This window comes from Corvus cornix, chromosome 8 (assembly GCF_000738735.6).
Source record: "Corvus cornix cornix isolate S_Up_H32 chromosome 8, ASM73873v5, whole genome shotgun sequence".
Classification (NCBI taxonomy): Eukaryota; Metazoa; Chordata; class Aves; order Passeriformes; family Corvidae; genus Corvus; species Corvus cornix.
The window spans coordinates 18,501,009-18,519,036 of NC_046338.1; the positions used below are offsets into that span (position 1 = coordinate 18,501,009).

At 36.0% G+C, this 18,028-nt stretch overlaps 1 protein-coding gene across 6 annotated transcripts in view; it reads right to left on the bottom strand.

Annotated features, from left to right (window-relative positions):
• Nucleotides 1-18,028, bottom strand: part of DPYD (dihydropyrimidine dehydrogenase) — a 354,140-nt gene that overhangs the window by 321,469 nt on the left and 14,643 nt on the right. For all 6 annotated transcript variants that reach the window (XM_039555944.1, XM_039555945.1, XM_039555946.1 and 3 more), the window contains exon 2: nt 11,331-11,441. In XM_039555944.1, coding sequence (XP_039411878.1) covers nt 11,331-11,441 — 111 coding nt within the window. The remainder of the gene's footprint in view (nt 1-11,330; nt 11,442-18,028) is intronic.

Genomic DNA, 18,028 nt, shown 5'->3' on the forward strand with positions numbered 1-18,028 from the left:
ATTAAATGCTATGAATCTGAAGACTGATCCTACAACAAGCTCTGCTAAAAGCCCAGCAGATCTTTCTTAAGCACTTGTCACTCTCATTTCCTCTCTAGCCAGTTCCTTTTCCATGCTACTATTCTAATCTAAGCAGATAACATTTCATTATTAATTTTCAAAAATAAAAACTCAAAACCCTTGTCAGTGTCACGATTAATCCGTAAGAATAAAGCCCAATATGCCTTATTCTATCTTCTATTTACCTTAATGCATTTAATAAATCTCTGCTTCAAAATTTGTTTTCGAAGTTTTGCATGCTGCCAATACGAGACCAACAGAGTGAGAGCTGCTCATCAATTCTCTATCTTTTGACATACACAAACTGCACTGGCTATTCTTTAATCAAGTAACATAACTTGCTCTACTACAAAGCTTGTAATTTCACATGTCAATTTTTCTGTGACACTTTTATGGGTGTTGTTCTGTCCCTTTGACTTCAAACACAAAACACTCCAAGTTTTCCTTCTGGCCTGTCTGGGGTAATTTCAACTTCTGCACTTGCCTGCCCATTAAGCCACCTCTTGCTTTACTCCCATTTTAGTGAAACTAGGACAACAACTTACAAAGACTTAAGACAATACCTAGGATGTTTAATCCTATCTTCACACTGACTTTGCTTGTTATTTTAGTTCTTTTCATTTAAATAGCTTAAGAATCTTCTACTATTTGTTTTATATAGCTGAATAACCTTTTACTATTTGTTTTAATTTCTTTGACCCAGAGTGACTCAGCTTGACTTTTGAAAGTTCTCATTTTTTCCTCTGTATTTCCTGCTTTGTCAATCAATCCCATTTTTTTTCAACTCCGTATGGGTAATCCTCATAGTCCTAATATTCTTTTTGAAATTGTTTTACAGTTCAGTGTGAAACTATTCTTTACAAATTGGGATTCAAATTCCAAATAACTTTTGTACATTCCAATTAAAAATAATCTTCTCAAAATTAATGTCTTTGAACTGTTTAGGCCAGTTCAGAGATCTAAATAGTTTTTTTAACTTCTCACTTTGTCTAGAAAACAAATTTTGGCAATTCTTCTATTGAATTTATTTGAACTAACTAAAAAAAAATTAATGAACATTATAGTCTGTGTTTATTCTATTACTTCATCCATTTTTTAAATTTAGGGATAAAGTTCATTCAGATACATACCAGAATTAGTAAGAGTTGATACTGTTTAAAATTCTATATTAGTGTTTCTGACTAAATGACTGTTACAAACAAAGCTTGTCAGTTATCACATCAAAGAACACCTGCACCCTACCATTATTAGGATCTGTGGTCTCCAGGCTGTACTTAAAAAGTCAAAGTGTCTTACAATCAATGACGTATCTCTGAAATAGATTACAATCAATTACAAGTACAGAAGTGGTGAGGATAAAAGAATGAGGATGGTGAGATGATGAGAACTTCAGAAAATATAATTTCAATAGAGATAGGGATCATTCTGGTATGTCTCCTGAGAGTTATACTGATCAGTAAAGGAAAGCAGGAGAAAGTGCAAATCCTATAGATATTCACAAGGGGAACTATTCCTAAGCAAAGCAAAAAAAAAAGAAAAAAAAAACCAAAACCCCACAAAACCACAAACAAACAAAACAAAGCAAACAAAAAACAAACAAAACAAAAACTCACCCAAAAAGAGTGTTCTTAACACACCTTTGTGATCATACCATTTCTCCCCCCACAGCCTGAAAATCAAAATCATAAAAGCAGGGAAACTATGACATACCTAGAGTAGATAAATTTCTAAGTATAAATGAACTGCATAAACACTGTGGGAATAAAATCAGAAAGTTATGCAAATTTAAGTTAAAAAAGAAGAGGAAAAAATTGTAAAAAAATAGTAAGAAGCTGTTCTAGATACATGAGAAGCAAATAGAAAATGAAGAGAAATACAGATTATGCACAAAAGAGCAAATAAGTGATGCAGAGTCAACAGCCCTCCCTGCTCTCTTTATGAAGATAGCATGGTATACCCATAACTACAACTAAAAAAAATTACTTTTAGCAAGAACATGGGATTGCAGGCTTGAGCATGGAAAAAAAGAGGTTTAGGAATTTATTTATTCTTAAACAGATATGATGCAGCTCATGTATCACTGAGTCATCGAGGAACTAACTGAAGCAATGCATGGATCACTATCAATTGCATCCACCAGAAGGCTTGTGGTTCCAAAAGGTCAGAAGAGACAGACATAATGCTTCCCTTTACAGAGGGGGGGGAAGGAAAAAAAAAAAAGAATAGAAGAAGTGAAAATAGAAATCATGTCCTCAGGCAGAGAAAATGGAGTACGTTTATAAATATTATAAGGTGACATAAAAATTGCCAACATGGGCATGTAAAAACATTGTTAAATCAATCTTATTTTCTGTCTTTAAGAGGATGAACGAACTCCTGAATAACTGGCACCGTAGATGTGACAAATCTAGAATAAACTTTTTTTTTTTCCCCCTGAGTATTCCACAGCACGTTTTCATAGGCCAACTAAAAATGTAGACTAGATAAAGAAAATATCCAGTGAGTGTGCAACTAACTGAAAAACAACCCCTGGGTTGCTTTCTATTACCAAAAAATAACCAGAATCAAGGTGATTCATGATTCATGCAGGACCTCAGTGACTTGGTTAATTGGAAAAAATTAATGTACTGATGGTTTCTACTGTCGTAATGTTTGGTGGAATAAGGGAAACAGGGAAGGAAGAGATATTAAACATTTTAAAAGGCAAGAAGAAAATTTCAAAATCAAACCAAACTAACGGGTAAGAATTTGGGCCATAAACACAAGATAATCCAACACTCTTGCAGAAGGAACAGCACATGTCTGATAGTTCAGTGGTAAGGCAAATAAATTATTTCACCCTCATTGGTGCTAACTAGGTTCCAGGTGAAATATTGTGTCGTTTTTCATCATCATGATTAGAGAAAGATGTAGGAAATTAAAATCTAAAGAAAAGCAAAAAAAAAAGTTTCATAAAACATGACTAGCAAAGAAGAGCTGAAGGAAAATAGAGAACTTCAAGCATATCCAGCAGGAATCTTCCCATATAAAAGAATCTTAGAATGGTTTGGGTTGGAAGGGACCTTAAAGATAATCTAGTCCAAAAAAACCCCAACCTGGCCTTGAATACTTCCAAGGATGGAGCATCCATAGACAGATAAATTGACAGAGAGAGAGAGAGAGAGAGATAGTAAAGATTTTATAACAGAATTTATACAAAAAGTGAACAATTATCAATTGTTCTTCAAGTAGTAGTAGAAGATTATGATTTGATCTTCAAAAAATAAAATACAGTATATTTTAGGAAAAATTTTGTTGCATTGATTGAACACTAACAAGAACGAGAAGTCTCCTACATCAGGTGCCATTAGAAATGGGTTATACAAATATCTGTCAAGAAATGTCTAGCTGGACTTCAATCCAGAAATTCTTTTAACTACCCCTCCCAAACCTTTATTTTTATGATTCTATGATGAGATTGATTTCTATTTACAACCATTGCCAAATTTAAACCTGCTGTGAGGAAACGCTATAGCATATTCTTAGCACAAGAAATGAGTTTCTTATCCTCCCCTCAAGTGATTTTGATCATAAAGTTTCAGTTTTACACTTTCTATTTTTTACCATCTGTTGCATTATTAACATAAACTTTACCAGTCTTGTCTGAATAGTGCATATCCTTTAAAGCACCTATACAGGAAGTCATTTGGATACTTCTTAATTTATTGACTTGCCTTAGCAATGTTAATAACATTCCTCTCAGATGCTACATGAGCAATACTTCAACTTATTTTTCTAAGGAAAAAACAAAGCCATGAATCACAACTTGATTCCATTTTCAAATGGAATGCACGTGGTAGGATCTTTAGCTTTGCAGAAGAAAACATCTTCCACTTCAGTTAGCAATTAAGAAACAGTACATTGTAGTCCTGTTCTTCACATGAGAGGAGAAAAGAAAGTTCTGCTGAGTGATTGTTCCAGATAATTGTTGATTAATCAGGAGTGACTGAGAATGGAAGGAGTAACTGCAGAAAACACATACATGTAACTTTCTCAAGACAGCTGGAACAGGGACACAGCCAGAAAGACTTGTGAGGGAATGTGCCTCAACAAGGAGTCCCTAGCATCTCTGCATACTGAAGAACCCAGAAGATTATTTCTGGTCATTGATTCTCAATAGGATACTATGTCTATTTTCAACACTATATTCAAACAATGTATCAGCTTATAAAACAACAAAGAAATCATTATGAAAATCTCAAATAATTCCTGAGATTCACTACCAAAAATGTAGGAGTTCCTGAAACCAGGACACTACTGTAAGTAAAGAATACTGAATATTGTAAGCGATGAGGCAGTTACCTGCTCTGCGCCTGACTGTACATTGTGATAAAAATGCAGCAGAAACTGACCAAGAGAAGGTTTTTAAAGCTTCTGGACAGCTCTGTTGCATTAACGTACTTTTGTAATTTCCAGTCTGTTACACTTCCTTGCTTCAAAGCATGAGGATGTCAGTGTTCTTTTTAAATATAACACAACCACGATTTTTTAAAAGACACAGCTTTTTCTGCCAGCCCTGTTCATTCATACTTAAATCAAGAAAATCTTTTTATATGCATATATGACTGCATTTCTGATATGCATAAAAGAATGAATGGACTGGTACTGAAAAATTTCATCCAAATACATGGCAAAGATGCAGACAAACTACAAGGGGGGTCTTGTAATGGACACTTCAGTGCAATGTAATATTGGACAGTGCTAGAAGCCCTGCTTAAAATACAGCATTCAGCAAGCTATCCTGCTTCCTTCACACTAAAATTCGTCTCCCAGCTCCGTTTGCTTCTACTGAGCAGGTGTCATCCAGGACCTAGACACTATAAATAGATCTGAAGTGAGTAATTACTAACAGGCTAACAATGGTACAGGATTCTCCAAGAAACAATGTACAAGCACTTAAAATTTCTCAACCTAAAGCTCATGATCCTTTCTAAACAGAGTGGAGAGGGGCTTTCACTATAGAAGAGGAAAGTCTAGTAGACGAAAGAGCAATCTTAGTTTCAGTGTAGGCAATAGCTTAAAAAATAAAATTAAAAAAAAGGTGGGAGTAGAGGGTCTGAAGAAAGAGAAGCTAGTCTTCTTGGTATTTTTTCTGTTTTCCTAAACACCAGGGTAAGACGGCACCTTTATCTCCATCCAGGAACCACAGGAAAGTATACAGAAGTCCACATCTGAAAGTATGTAATACTAAGCAGAAATTGAAAGTTAACAGTGAAGATGGTTTCTGATCCTATCTCTACTCTCATTTACTCAGCTTTAATGAAGGAGAACAAGTTGGATTTACCTAGAATTCAGCACTTTCAGCAGACAGGCGTTTTTCATTTTGTCATGTAAGTATGTGCAAAACGAAACAATCTGCAGCTCTGAAACACTTCCGTTTTGAAATGGTTAAGATCAGAAATACACCTGGAACTAAATGCTGCTCACTAAATGGCGAATGCGCCTCTATAGAACAGGAATCATCCAAATCAAATATGAGGAACACCAAACCTGAGGAACTCTGAACAGAAGCAGTTAAAAGGTTAGAGGTGGTTTTGCACAGCACTCCAGAAGAGTACTAAGAAAGCATTTGGCACAACTTGCCATCACCCAGTATTTACAATTTAATACACAGAAAACATGCATAAAACCACTAATTTGTTGCAGCCAGGCAAGTTAGAAGCTATGGAGATATTCTAATGAAAACACCTTAAGACATTGCAACTAATATAAAACATAAAATTCAAGGAAATTCATAATATGCGTTTCTTAGAGCAAGTATAAGCGATATATATAAACATGTAAACCACTTTATTCCAGTGGAAGGGTTATAAATGCCAGCATATGCTATCGATAGGAGAAAATGCAGAGTAATTAGTTAATCTAAAAAATGCATGAGTAGGAATTTGACTGCTAAATGATTAAACTGGTACATTTTAAAATGTGTATTAATATTTAATTATTGACACTATGAGAAAAGAGAAAATCTCTTGATGTTACTTCTCAGCTCTTTCTGATATTCAGTAACATATGTATTATTCATATGAAGAGTTTGTGCATATACAGTCAATCACTAGTTAAATATAAGAATCATTCTCAAATTCCCTAATCACCTCAATAGATCCTAACGCAATATTTTCCACATTTGGGAATCAGAGCGTTTTATTTAAGAAATCAGTCTGGCCATGATGAATACAGCGCAGCTCGAGCAGACATCAGTTCAAAGAATCAGATGTCAAAGTGCTCCCTCTAATGTCCCTTAATCATCACACCAATTAGTGGTTGAATAGTGATGTGATTAAAAAGACTGCTGCTATCCTATACCTATTCAGACTAGTAGAATTCTACATATGTTCTACCAATTAATGTTTGAATAGAGCAGCGATTAGAGAGACATCTGCCATTGTATACCCATTCAGGAAAGAGCTAAACTTGCATATTCATATGCAATGAAGACAAAAATAAATATTTGCAAAGGTAAACTATACATTTAGATTATAAATATAATTGAGTTGATTTCCTTTAATGAGTGTTCTCTATTTTACAATATTTGGGATTATTTTTTATTTATAAATATAGAATCTTTCATCAATACATGTCTAGAAATGGACAAATTATTCACTGAAAAAGCATTTATTCATTAAAGTTCCTGATTTCAGGCCTTGGGTGTACAGGGTTTCATATCTACTTGTCTGCAATTTGCACTATTTCTGCTTCAATCCATCAGTTATTTGTGAAATGCTAACTGGATTATTCTGTAAGCATGATACATGATTAGGGACAAAAATCATGTGAACGTTTTCCACCTCACTGGAAGGCAACACTTAAGAGCAACAAACTGATTATAGCTGAGAAAGGATCATCTTGTTTACAGATTTTTCTATGCAAGCTTGGACATTTGTATGTCAAGAGGTACTTACACACCTTTTTTTTAATAATTCCTTCTTACAGATGTTTTTATATAGCAGTTACAGCCACAGGACATTTTAGCAAGCTCTTATTACTACTGTTTTAAGTCCTCTGAATGTAAAGAGCAACATGAGCTGTTATGTCTTGCAATGAGTTGCAGATCTCACTCTCCATCATCAACACAAAGCAATCGGGTAGTTGCACTTAAAGTCGTACAGAAAAAGACAAGGTGAATAATTTGGTTTTCTCTAATGGCTGGAAAGAACTATAGTACAGTTAAAGCCTTTTTCCCAAAGTGATGCCTCTACCAAAAAGAAGGAAAAAAAAAATTAAACAAACAAACAAACAGGTGAGCATCAAAATTTCATGGAAGAGAGGCTCTTTTTGCACAATGCTGATCAGGCTTAGCACATGTAAGGACAAAGAACAATGCTACCACTGCCAGAAAATCAATACTATTATAGGCTATGGCAATTAGCTACAAACCAATTTAAACTCCATTTCCTTTTCACCTTCTTGTCTTGTTGAAATACTTCCAGCATTTCCATCTGGAGCAAATGTTACATTTATTTCTAAATGCAGAAACTGAAGAAAGTCTGAATACATAGGCGGATCTATATCAACTTCTCACCTATCCTTAGTAGGTAACTACAAGATTTCATTACCAAAAAGAAGGCTGGACTAAAATATCGCACTGAATTCTCCAGCGACAAGTCAATTTATAAAACCTGTGGAGGTGAATTTCATTTAAATTAAAAACCTGCACATGTACAAGGTAAAAGCACAACTCATCCCATAATGCTTACAAACCCTATTCATAAAGCATGGGAATCAGTGTGCTGGGTGCAATGCAAATGCACACATCTGCCCCTCTAGTTTGTGATCTAAATGTAGGCAAGCATAAAATACACAGACAAATGGAATTATAAAGAGTTGGATACCACAAATAAATACATTATTCCAAAGTCTAAACAATCTTGAACTACTTAGGAAAGCCCTGAAATCAAAGCAAATCAGTTTCACAGTTCACCCCTTTGTTTTTGTTTTATCTGTAAATCGATGACTTAATGTGACCTAAATTTTGCACCCTCCTTTAACGTTTACTATTAGAACAGCCATTTCAAAACTCTTCTACTTTTAATTTTTTCTGGACAACAGAAATCTTTGTTCCCCCAGATAACTAGAGGCATCTGTTTATACCCCTTTTCAGCATGACTCATAAGAAACAAGAGTGCTAATGCTTAGGTCTAATGCTGTTACTGAGGGTGACACAGCAATAAGGAGTTTTCCTACTCTGATACATATCTCTGAGTTAAAATTTCTGAAGGAAAGCTGACTAATCTTGCACCTACTGCTGTATCATTTTTACAGCAACGCTTGGTTGCTAAGATAGCACTCACTGAAAGCATAACTGAACCTTCCTTTAGGAGAATACTTGTCCAATGCTGAGGAAAGATACTGACATTCAGTTTCCACTTCAGAACTCATTAAATGGGCAACCCAAAGTGTCTCAGAGCAGGCTAGGAGTTAAAATTTCACTTGTGTAATTATTCTGAAGAAATATGTAAGTCTGCCATCTGGAAGTGTATTAGACATTACAAAGTCACTGTGTGCATGCCTCAGCAGATGCAGCTTTTGTTCAGAGTTTTGAGGGCTGTTAATTTAATTAGTTTTGTATTTTCATACTCCCACCTTCCTTTCAACAGTAGTTCTGCAAAGACAGCATCAGAACAGCTTTAAAAGAATCTAAAGCTAGAAGCCAAATTCAGATTTTAAGGAAATGGAAACAAATAAAGTTCGTATGGACTTCAAATGGAGCTTGATCTATTCATTAGCAGGCCTAAACATTATCACCAGTGGCTCTTTAGACCAAAACAGAAAATTTTGCTCAATGAATCCTTTCCTACATTAGCTTTCTTAATTTAAGGAGGCTAGGAAAGGATTCTACCATCTTGTTTTATTTTTTTATCAAAACCATTCAACAACAATGATCTGGAGAATGTAAAATGTCTCTTATTTTTTACTAATGTCTTTTATGTAATGGGAGACCAGACAAATATTTGAATTTTTTTTATTTTTTCAGGGCTTTTTCTGCTATAGTAAGCTGTGTAGCAAATCTTACACAGTAAAAGTAAGCTACTATCTCTGAGTGAAGAAAGGTTTGTCAGTTTTAAAAACTAGGACCACTACCCATCTAAAAATAAGGACTATCCCTTTACAGTTCCTTCTAGCACTTTACATTTCTTATAATAGCTTTCAAACTCAATTATGTGATGTTTCTACTAAATAATACATAATATGCAGTACAAGAACTACGTGTGATGAAGGTAGTTATATCTGCCCGTGTACACATTTGTTTCTTTCTAACCTTTAATCCTGTAAACTGTACCACATGAGCAGACTCCTGTCAGGGCAGGGTCCTAGTAACTGCACAGATCTCCCAGCAGTATTGCAGAACTATAAAGCCAAGTTGTTTATTAGATTGTAAGCCTATGACAAAACATCATCCTGCAATATTTGGCAATATTCAGAATTTCTTTCAACTGAAAATCCTGACAAGGCACGCAAGCTAGCAATGAACCCAAATCAGTGGTGTTTGCACAGCCCAAGAAGCTCAGACCTTGGGGATCCAGGAATATTTGAGACAACATGAGGTACATACAGCTAACAGCAGGAACACAGGAAGAGTTTCTAGAAAACTATGCACTTTAAAAATCAACAGCAAATATCAAACACTTTATGAATAAACTGAATACAAAAACCAAACAAGGCTGACATGGTGAACAGCTCAGGGATAACAGAGTGATTTAAAAGCCTAGATGCTTTAGAAAATCTGTGTTAATACACCCATTAATAAAATATTTCTATGTTACAGTTTAACTAACTAGGATAATTTACAGTGGAACATGTAATCAGGTTACCACACAGATGCCCAGCTGCCCTGCTGCATGGATACCTGAGCTTCCTAACAGTTTCTGAAAACAGAGGTGTTTACAGCCCGGTATTGATTTCAGGTCACCTGAAAACACAACAGTGTAAACTGCAGCTGCCCAGAAGCCGCTTGCTAAGTGGCCCAACATTCTGTGCTGCAGCAACAGACAGTTGTGGGCAATATCTGCATCAGACATCCCAAAATAATCGTCCAAGCTCACAAACAGAGGGTTTTCACATACGTAAGTTTCTAGTTCATACATTATCTGAGCCAATAAATACAAGAAAATAGGAATATTAGCTCTAGCAAGAAAGAGATTCTTACAATCAATACTATAAAACAGGAAACTGTACTAAGAGCATTGCTGAAATGCTAAGGATATCCTGGGCTCGTCCTCCCAGCAAGTATTTGTTGCTCATACTGGATTTCATGATTTTAAGAAACTGAGGAACTTTGTGGCATTTTTGGTTGGGTTTGTGTTTTGTTGGGTTTTGCATGACATATTTTTAGTTACAAACAAAATCAACTTCCTATCTGAATTTTCCTGTGTAGTGGGAGAAGGTGTCTCGACAACACTATGAAAAGACACCAATATCATTATACCCATATGGGAAATAGTACTCTACCTAAAAGATTTCTGAATTTAGAGGATTATGTAAGACAACCTGAAGGAAGACAGTAAAAACACTACAAACCTTCTAATCAGATGAGAGATCAAAGAGACAAAAAGCATCTGATAGGATTAGTCAAATATCACACTGAGACTAGGAATTCAAATACCTAGAGAGAAAATGATGATATCTAATGGCAGAAATACTGAAGAGTATATACAGTTTACAGAAAAAAAAAATTTATCCTAAGATCAACTATTTCCTGAAAAATACAACACACAATATTTAAAAACCCGAGTCATGTTTTAATCTAAGCATTATATATTTATTCATATATAAAATAGGTACATACATTTATTTCTGTAGCAAAATAAAATTAGCTTTAAAAGTCTCAGAAAGGATAGCGAATGCTGCTCTGCCCAGTGTCACTCTTGGAATACAGTAAGAAAAGGAGGGAGCAGCAGAAGAGGCTGCCCAGGGAAATGAAAGGGCTCTGCGTGGCTCGGGATGTGATATGAGAGACAGATCAGACTCCATAACAAAAGGCACAAAAGTTGCATCAAACACTTACTAAAATCACCAAAAATTAAAAAAGTATGGAATGCAATTGGTTCTGAAAAATAAACAGCTCATCACAAAGTAACTTTGTATCTACAGGAACAAACTAGAAGCCAAATGTGGCTACTAAATAACACAAGAAACTCCAATTGATTTCTCACACAGCTGTGATTTCAGCCTCAATGATTGTTCCAGATGCGATGATAAACATGTTCCAGATGCAATGATAAATGTGCACTTACTGAACAGTTTTTGTCAGAATTCCTTTTCCATTGCTTCTTGACTTGTTTCTTTGCTGCAGTTGAGTGAAGAGTTGCATGTGTTTGTTTTCGGGGATTTAAAGCCAGAATGTTCTGTAGAAAGAGAACAAAAGATATTAAAATATAGATTAAAATTTCCATAAAGGTTCAAAGGCTCTTAGATCACACTTTACACACTTATTTACAGTGCTATGTAAAACTAAATGCAATTACTCAACATTACAGCCCAACTTCATACAAATTTCTTTTGATTTGTATTGTCCACACCACTTAGATAATGAATATTTAAAGACCTTTCTAGGATTACTAGAAAACAGAATTATATTTAGCAGCTCTAATAATGGTTTCCATTCCCAGATATTTTTTATGTACAGCATATAGAAACACATAATTCTGCTTCATTATATCATGCCAAGTAACACTTGCAGAACAAAACAAGCAAAAATATTTTTAAACATCTGGGTTACTTCTGAATGTTTCATCACTTCAGTATGAACCCAAACTTCCTCGGCATAATAATCTCCTTCTAAGCCTAGTGAGCTGATAAGTTAACTCCTTTATCTTTTATTTGCAAGGACACAAACAAATCTCAAGAATATAGCTATACTTTTAAGTCATAGTGGTGGTCCAACAACACAGGCAGAATGAAGTTTGCAATGTCTTTCACTATCCTAGTGTAACTTAACAAATTAAATCTGATTTTTGGAACCAAAACTCTTTTTCAGATCAGACAAGTGACAGATTTCTATAGCAAAAGTGACCTCGTTTATTTCAAGGGATGAGTGCGAAAGGCATTCAAGAGACAGACCCAGACTCAGGTCTGTGATGGAGAACAAACACAGGCACATTGCTGGTTGTAACTTCTGGAACTGGTTTGCAAGTTTACCTATAAAAAACCTTGGCTTTAGCATTACATGTCTCCACTGTGGTGAGTAGTGTGTGTTTATTACTATATGTCAAAGATGTGCGAGACTGACTTACAGAAACATGAGGAGTGTGATGGAGTTATGAATATTATATTGTGATTCTTCCCAATTTTAAAAATCTGCTTTGGAGGGTGATAATGATGACATAGTCATCTCTTGTATTAAGATTTTATTGCACTGATTATGGGGACTTCTTATTTTAAATGTGAACGAGTCACTTTCTATTCAACTATTTAATGCTTTACTCTGAACTGATTGGTAATCCGATTTTCCCCAGAAAACCAGAAACCTCACCCCTTTGAAAATTCTACCTGCAAACAACAACATAGCCTGACACTGTAACTTCCAGATTGCCTGAAGCACAAAGAGATGAAAAGTGGGCTACAACATTCGAAACTGTATAGACTATTTAGCAGCCTACATGCTGCTGATTTTCAGAAAGAGTTACAGGGTGTTATTGGATGTGCCTCTGCAATTCCAGCAGCAAAGACTCTGCTCCAGTTCAGGGTGTTCCCCAGATGAGTACCTCAAGCAAGATGTGGCAACCAAATGCATTCAGTGGTGGTTTATGCCAATTTATTTTGCCCTTAATTAAAACAGAGCAGGGACATCCACATAAGGGATATCTCAGCAGATACTTGAATTTCTCAGGATGATCAAACTCAACTGTCAGAGCATTATCTGACTGTTGAGTACCCAAATTACCCAAGCTGGGCAGTAGGTTCTGAATCACATACAAACTTCAGCAAAATTTTGTCTACTCTCTTTTGTAATTGCTTAATGCTTGGCCATGAATATTATAATTATTTTAGCAAACTGAAATGAATTGCAAATTTCTAGCAATAAACTGTAACAGATGTACTCCACTGGGTACAGCACCAGTTGGTTTAAAACATGGAACAAATGGTGGGGCAAGCCAAGGACGGAAGAATCCCCATATGTTTGCTCCTGTTGGAATTCTGGAGCAGGAGCATGGCTCCAAGTGCAACAGTTGCAAAAACCCAAAAGGACTACGTAGCACAGCATGTCCCAGAATTAAATCTGAAATAAAATTGGCACAGAAAATACTAAACCACATATACAATATAAAAACTGCTTGTATTTCCACTACCTAAATAATATACTACCTGCCCAAATCTTGGATTACTGACCAAAGTTGTTGCTCTAGCTAGAGGTCCCTGGTGTTTCAGAACAACTCAGAAGTTAACTGCTTAAGTGGGAAAATAATGCAAATGTTCTTGGGTCAGTTGAACTGTCAGAAATTAAATTAGTGAGGGTGTTTTCTTCCTATTCATTTCAGTTCCCTGGTTGGCTTTTCACAGCTTATGGCTAGTCAGTCATTTAGTAAATTTAACTAAAAATTCAGACGGGTCAGCCACTAAGTGCAAAATTAATAAGGAAGTTCTAGAGTTAGTATTGCAAATAACAATGAATACACACAACTAAACAAAAATAAACAACTTGGACATGAAAGAAAGGAAACCTGAGACCTCCAATCTCTCAAACACACTGGTCATCTGAGCAGGGGGAAAGTTCATTGGTGAGGAGAATTATTTGGGCACCTGCAATCTTGCTTGTGTGAATCATATGCTTATTCTGCTACATAAGTTCTCATTCTTGTCATATGAGCTGTTGCTTGATCTCTCCAGATATTGAAAGGGCAAGACTTAAGTTCCCCAGCAGAGGATACAGGTACATAACACATGTCTTTTCAAAGTACTATGAACTTTGGATTTCACATTAAGATGCTATTTGTATAGTAATGCAGAACCTATGAATTATATCTTTACAGTTTTACAGAAATGACCCCATTTATTTCATTAATAGTAGATATAACTCCAATATCATTAATGGCTGCAAATCAGAATATAAGGATGCTGTACTTCAGTGGAAGTCTATTGTGGTACTGTGTTGATGAAGAAAGAGACGGGGCTGTGAGTAAGGACATAGAAATGGACTGAGCCCATGCTGAGTTTGTGACATGTGACACAGAAGCACAACATGCACAGTCAAGTTAAACTTGCAGCTTTGCACAGCACTGATGATTATGGGCACCTCCAATGTATTACACCTTCTTTCACTATTTCCACAGATTAATTTGAAGACTTCACTTTGGGAGAAAAGCCAAGTAGCCCATCTCTGTGGAACACAACTCAAATATATTTTGCAGATGACTCCCTCAAATATAATTACCTTAAGGAATTCCTTTAATAATAACCCATGACAATGACTTCTTTCAGGTCTTTTAAAAGACAACAATTATTATAAGCTACAAAATACAGAAGAATGGTTCAATTTCTGAATACATCCTCTTCTAGAAAGGAACATATTTGTTATGTCTAATAGATATTGATTTAGGTTGCAAGAATCCTAAAATGCAATAAACTACTCATATGTAATGTACATTGAGAATGACTAGCATGTATAAGTCGTAGCTACAGTTTTTAAATTTTGAGAATTTAGTGATAGATGGTTATGTTGATCTGTGCCAACAGCAACATAGCTTCTGAGATTAAACTTACCATAAGCTATTCACTAGATGTTTATTGCTTAGCTTCTCCTTTAAATGGTACGATTAAGAAATCTACAGAAAAAATACTAGCTCTAATTTTCACTATCATCTATTAATAAAAAGGCTGTAAAAGTTTTAAAACAGCATGTTATATCACAGTGAGTAATTTATCAGGAATTTGATTTAATATTACTCCAAGTAAGTGATTTCAAAGCAGTCATCCAGGATGGGATACACTCTCCGGTTGGGAGTCCTGTCTCTGATACAGCACTTTCAGGTAAATCAAGACAGGTTTGGCACATGCTCTGCAATGATGCAACATAAATTTCTAAAGACATTTAATTTCATTTTTAATTTCATTAAAAGTGTCACTTTTTATTCTCATCTCATAAAGCCACTCTTCTCCTGAAATCGGAAGAAGCTATTTCAATTAAATCTGATTCTTAATTAAATGCATGTTCAGCAAAATAAAATATAAAAGTTATGGAAGCACTATGCTCATTGAGACTGCGCCAAAGCCACTGGGGACAGAGGAGCAGGCAGAGAGGGGATGTTATTAAGAAAAAGGTACAATTTAATTCATAGGTGAGACTGCAGTAACTTCAAGACAGTCATCAAAAAGTCCTACGAGTCTAGCAGCATCTTTGTAATTATGTGACATTAATTCAAATTTTGAAAGCTTTTCTTTAAAGAACTATGTTGTGAAATCTTTGGCTTTTCTTTTTTCTCCCCAAAAGTAACAACCTTATCAAGGTGTCCTGCTTATGTGGACTTTACCTCTCATTCAAAACAATAAATTTGGAAAAATTCAATAGTTAAAGATTACTCTTCTTCTGGAGAGCCTCTTACTGAAACCAATGAGTTGCACCAGGAGTATTTAGTCCTTAGTAATCCTCATATTTGTTACTGCTCATTCGAAGCCGGAATAAGGATCAGAAAATCTATCTTCAGGCTCTGCCACAGGTTGCGATATCAAAACTGTATAAACTTCTTGAAAAGACAAAGTAAGTATTTGCTTGTTTCATGGATTCTGTCCACTTCCTGTAGCTTGTTGGGGAAGCTTCCTATGAACCGCCCCAAAACACCTGCTGAAGTTCACCACAGATCAATGTGCACACTGTCACAGTGAAGCTGTGGAAAATGCAACCGTTCACTGTTGCAGACTGTGATTGTGGGCATAAAACAAGGTCCCACGTGTCAGTCTTTGTTTTAGCATACAGCTCATTTCCCTAGCCCAGCCTCTGCAATACACAGGCTATATCCTGATTTAATCCAGTTGCTTCACAGAGCCTCCTCAGCTAAAAACTTTTATATATATCAATTAAAATTCCGGAGTAGGCCAGGCATGCTAGGGAATGCATGCAGAGAGCAATTTAACCCACCCCATTCCATTAATCTACCCAATTTCCTTAAAAGGAGCTGTAATCTCCCTCACAGCAAGTAACATTAAATGTATTGCAAGATACATACGTTCACCAAGTGAACATAATGAGAACATATTTATTTTTTCTAAGAATAATGAGCATATTAAACAATTAATTTCAAAGCTATGCAAGTGTTAATTCACTGACAGAAACAAATACCTCGGGCTTTTCCACTAATATTTTCTAGTATATCTGAATATGAAACTAATTTTATAATTGCTATTCAGTCAAAGGCTAAAGAATTCAAAAGTATTTGTTTTCATGAGATTAGATGACCCCACAATAAGGAACTGTGTTGAAAAATCACATCAGTGAAGAAGATGACCAAGGTGTGAACTCCTATTAATATCTAATTTGAATTGCCTAATTCACATTTTGCTTCTCACATATACTCTACTTCTTGGAAAGCTGCATGCGGTACTGACAGTCAGATGCAGGACTTTACATGCCATGTAAAGTCCCCATTATACATGAAAGTTTCATTGCCCAATCAGAAAGTTCTAGTCATAGGAGAGTTTGTGACACCAGAAGATAAACACGAGATTTCGAAAAGTATCTATGGTGTCATGTCTTCCTGAAGCTAGCTCTGTGTTATTTTCCATTATTGAAAGAATATAGGACAATGTTGTGAATCTCTCCCACATGCTTATTTATGACAGACTATCCCACAAATTGACAGTTGTGTCAAATATGTATTTCGTTACTGAAGATCACAACTGATGAGAACCTTTACAAACAATTTATGTAACTTGGATGATAATGTCTCTTAGGAATTCATGAATTCATGCAAAAATTTCAAAACGGTGAAAAGACCATGCTTTCACAGTAGTTCAGGCCTGGTTTAATTGTGAAGCAACAAAAGCCAGAGAAAGCTTGATGAAATGTGAAATGAGTGGAAACACCAAGGGAAGAATGTGGTCAGCCTTTGGAAAATCCAAGGGAAACCCCCAAGGAATTATTTTTGTATATTACCAGATATGCTTTCTGTTACTGAGACAAATGGCTGCACACATGAGCAAAGTCACAAGCAGACTGTGAACATAGTTTATTCCAATACATCACAGTGTGACAAGGTGCAACCCTCCCATCTCTTTCAGTAACAATAAATTCTCCAGGTGGCCCTCTGCTCCTGCCTGAGCCCTTTATACTTTCATTAGCTACAAACCAGTCCTCAAGGTCCAGCGAGTTGGAAGATGGGGCTCCAGTACTTTGAAGAGACAACCAGCCTATGAACCAGTGCCAGAAGAGCAGCAGCACTGCAGCCTTCTGTGAGACAGGGATGGAGAAGCCAACCTGCTCAAGGACTGAGGCCTGACCCTGAATCCTGGTATCCATATGGGCAGGGGGAGCTCAAACCCAGCTGGAAAAGTCCCAGCTTTTAATCACAAGACAAATTTCTTCTTCAAGCCACACAAGCTCATGGTTTCAAAAAGGAGCAAGAACTAAGGCCAGTGGACGATCTAGTGATAAGCATATGCTACCTGTGTGCTGCCAGGTCACTGCCTTTAGCATAGCACTTAAGTGCTGTATCTTCATTTTTACATTTCCACATAGCTTTAAATTCCCCCCTAAGACAAACTGCTGATAGCAGAACAAAGACCTTTCTGGTTCCTTGCACTCCTTGCATAGCCCCTAGTAGAGTAAGCCCCTAGAGAGAGTAAGACAATTTACCCTGTGACACCCTCACAGTGTACCAGTATCCTAGAGGTGTAGTCCTCGATCCATTACTAGATACTTAAGGAATGGGATTTTCAATTTTACCACTACAGAATTTCTTGGTCCTCAGATTTTCCTGCAATATGTAAATACTATGTCTTA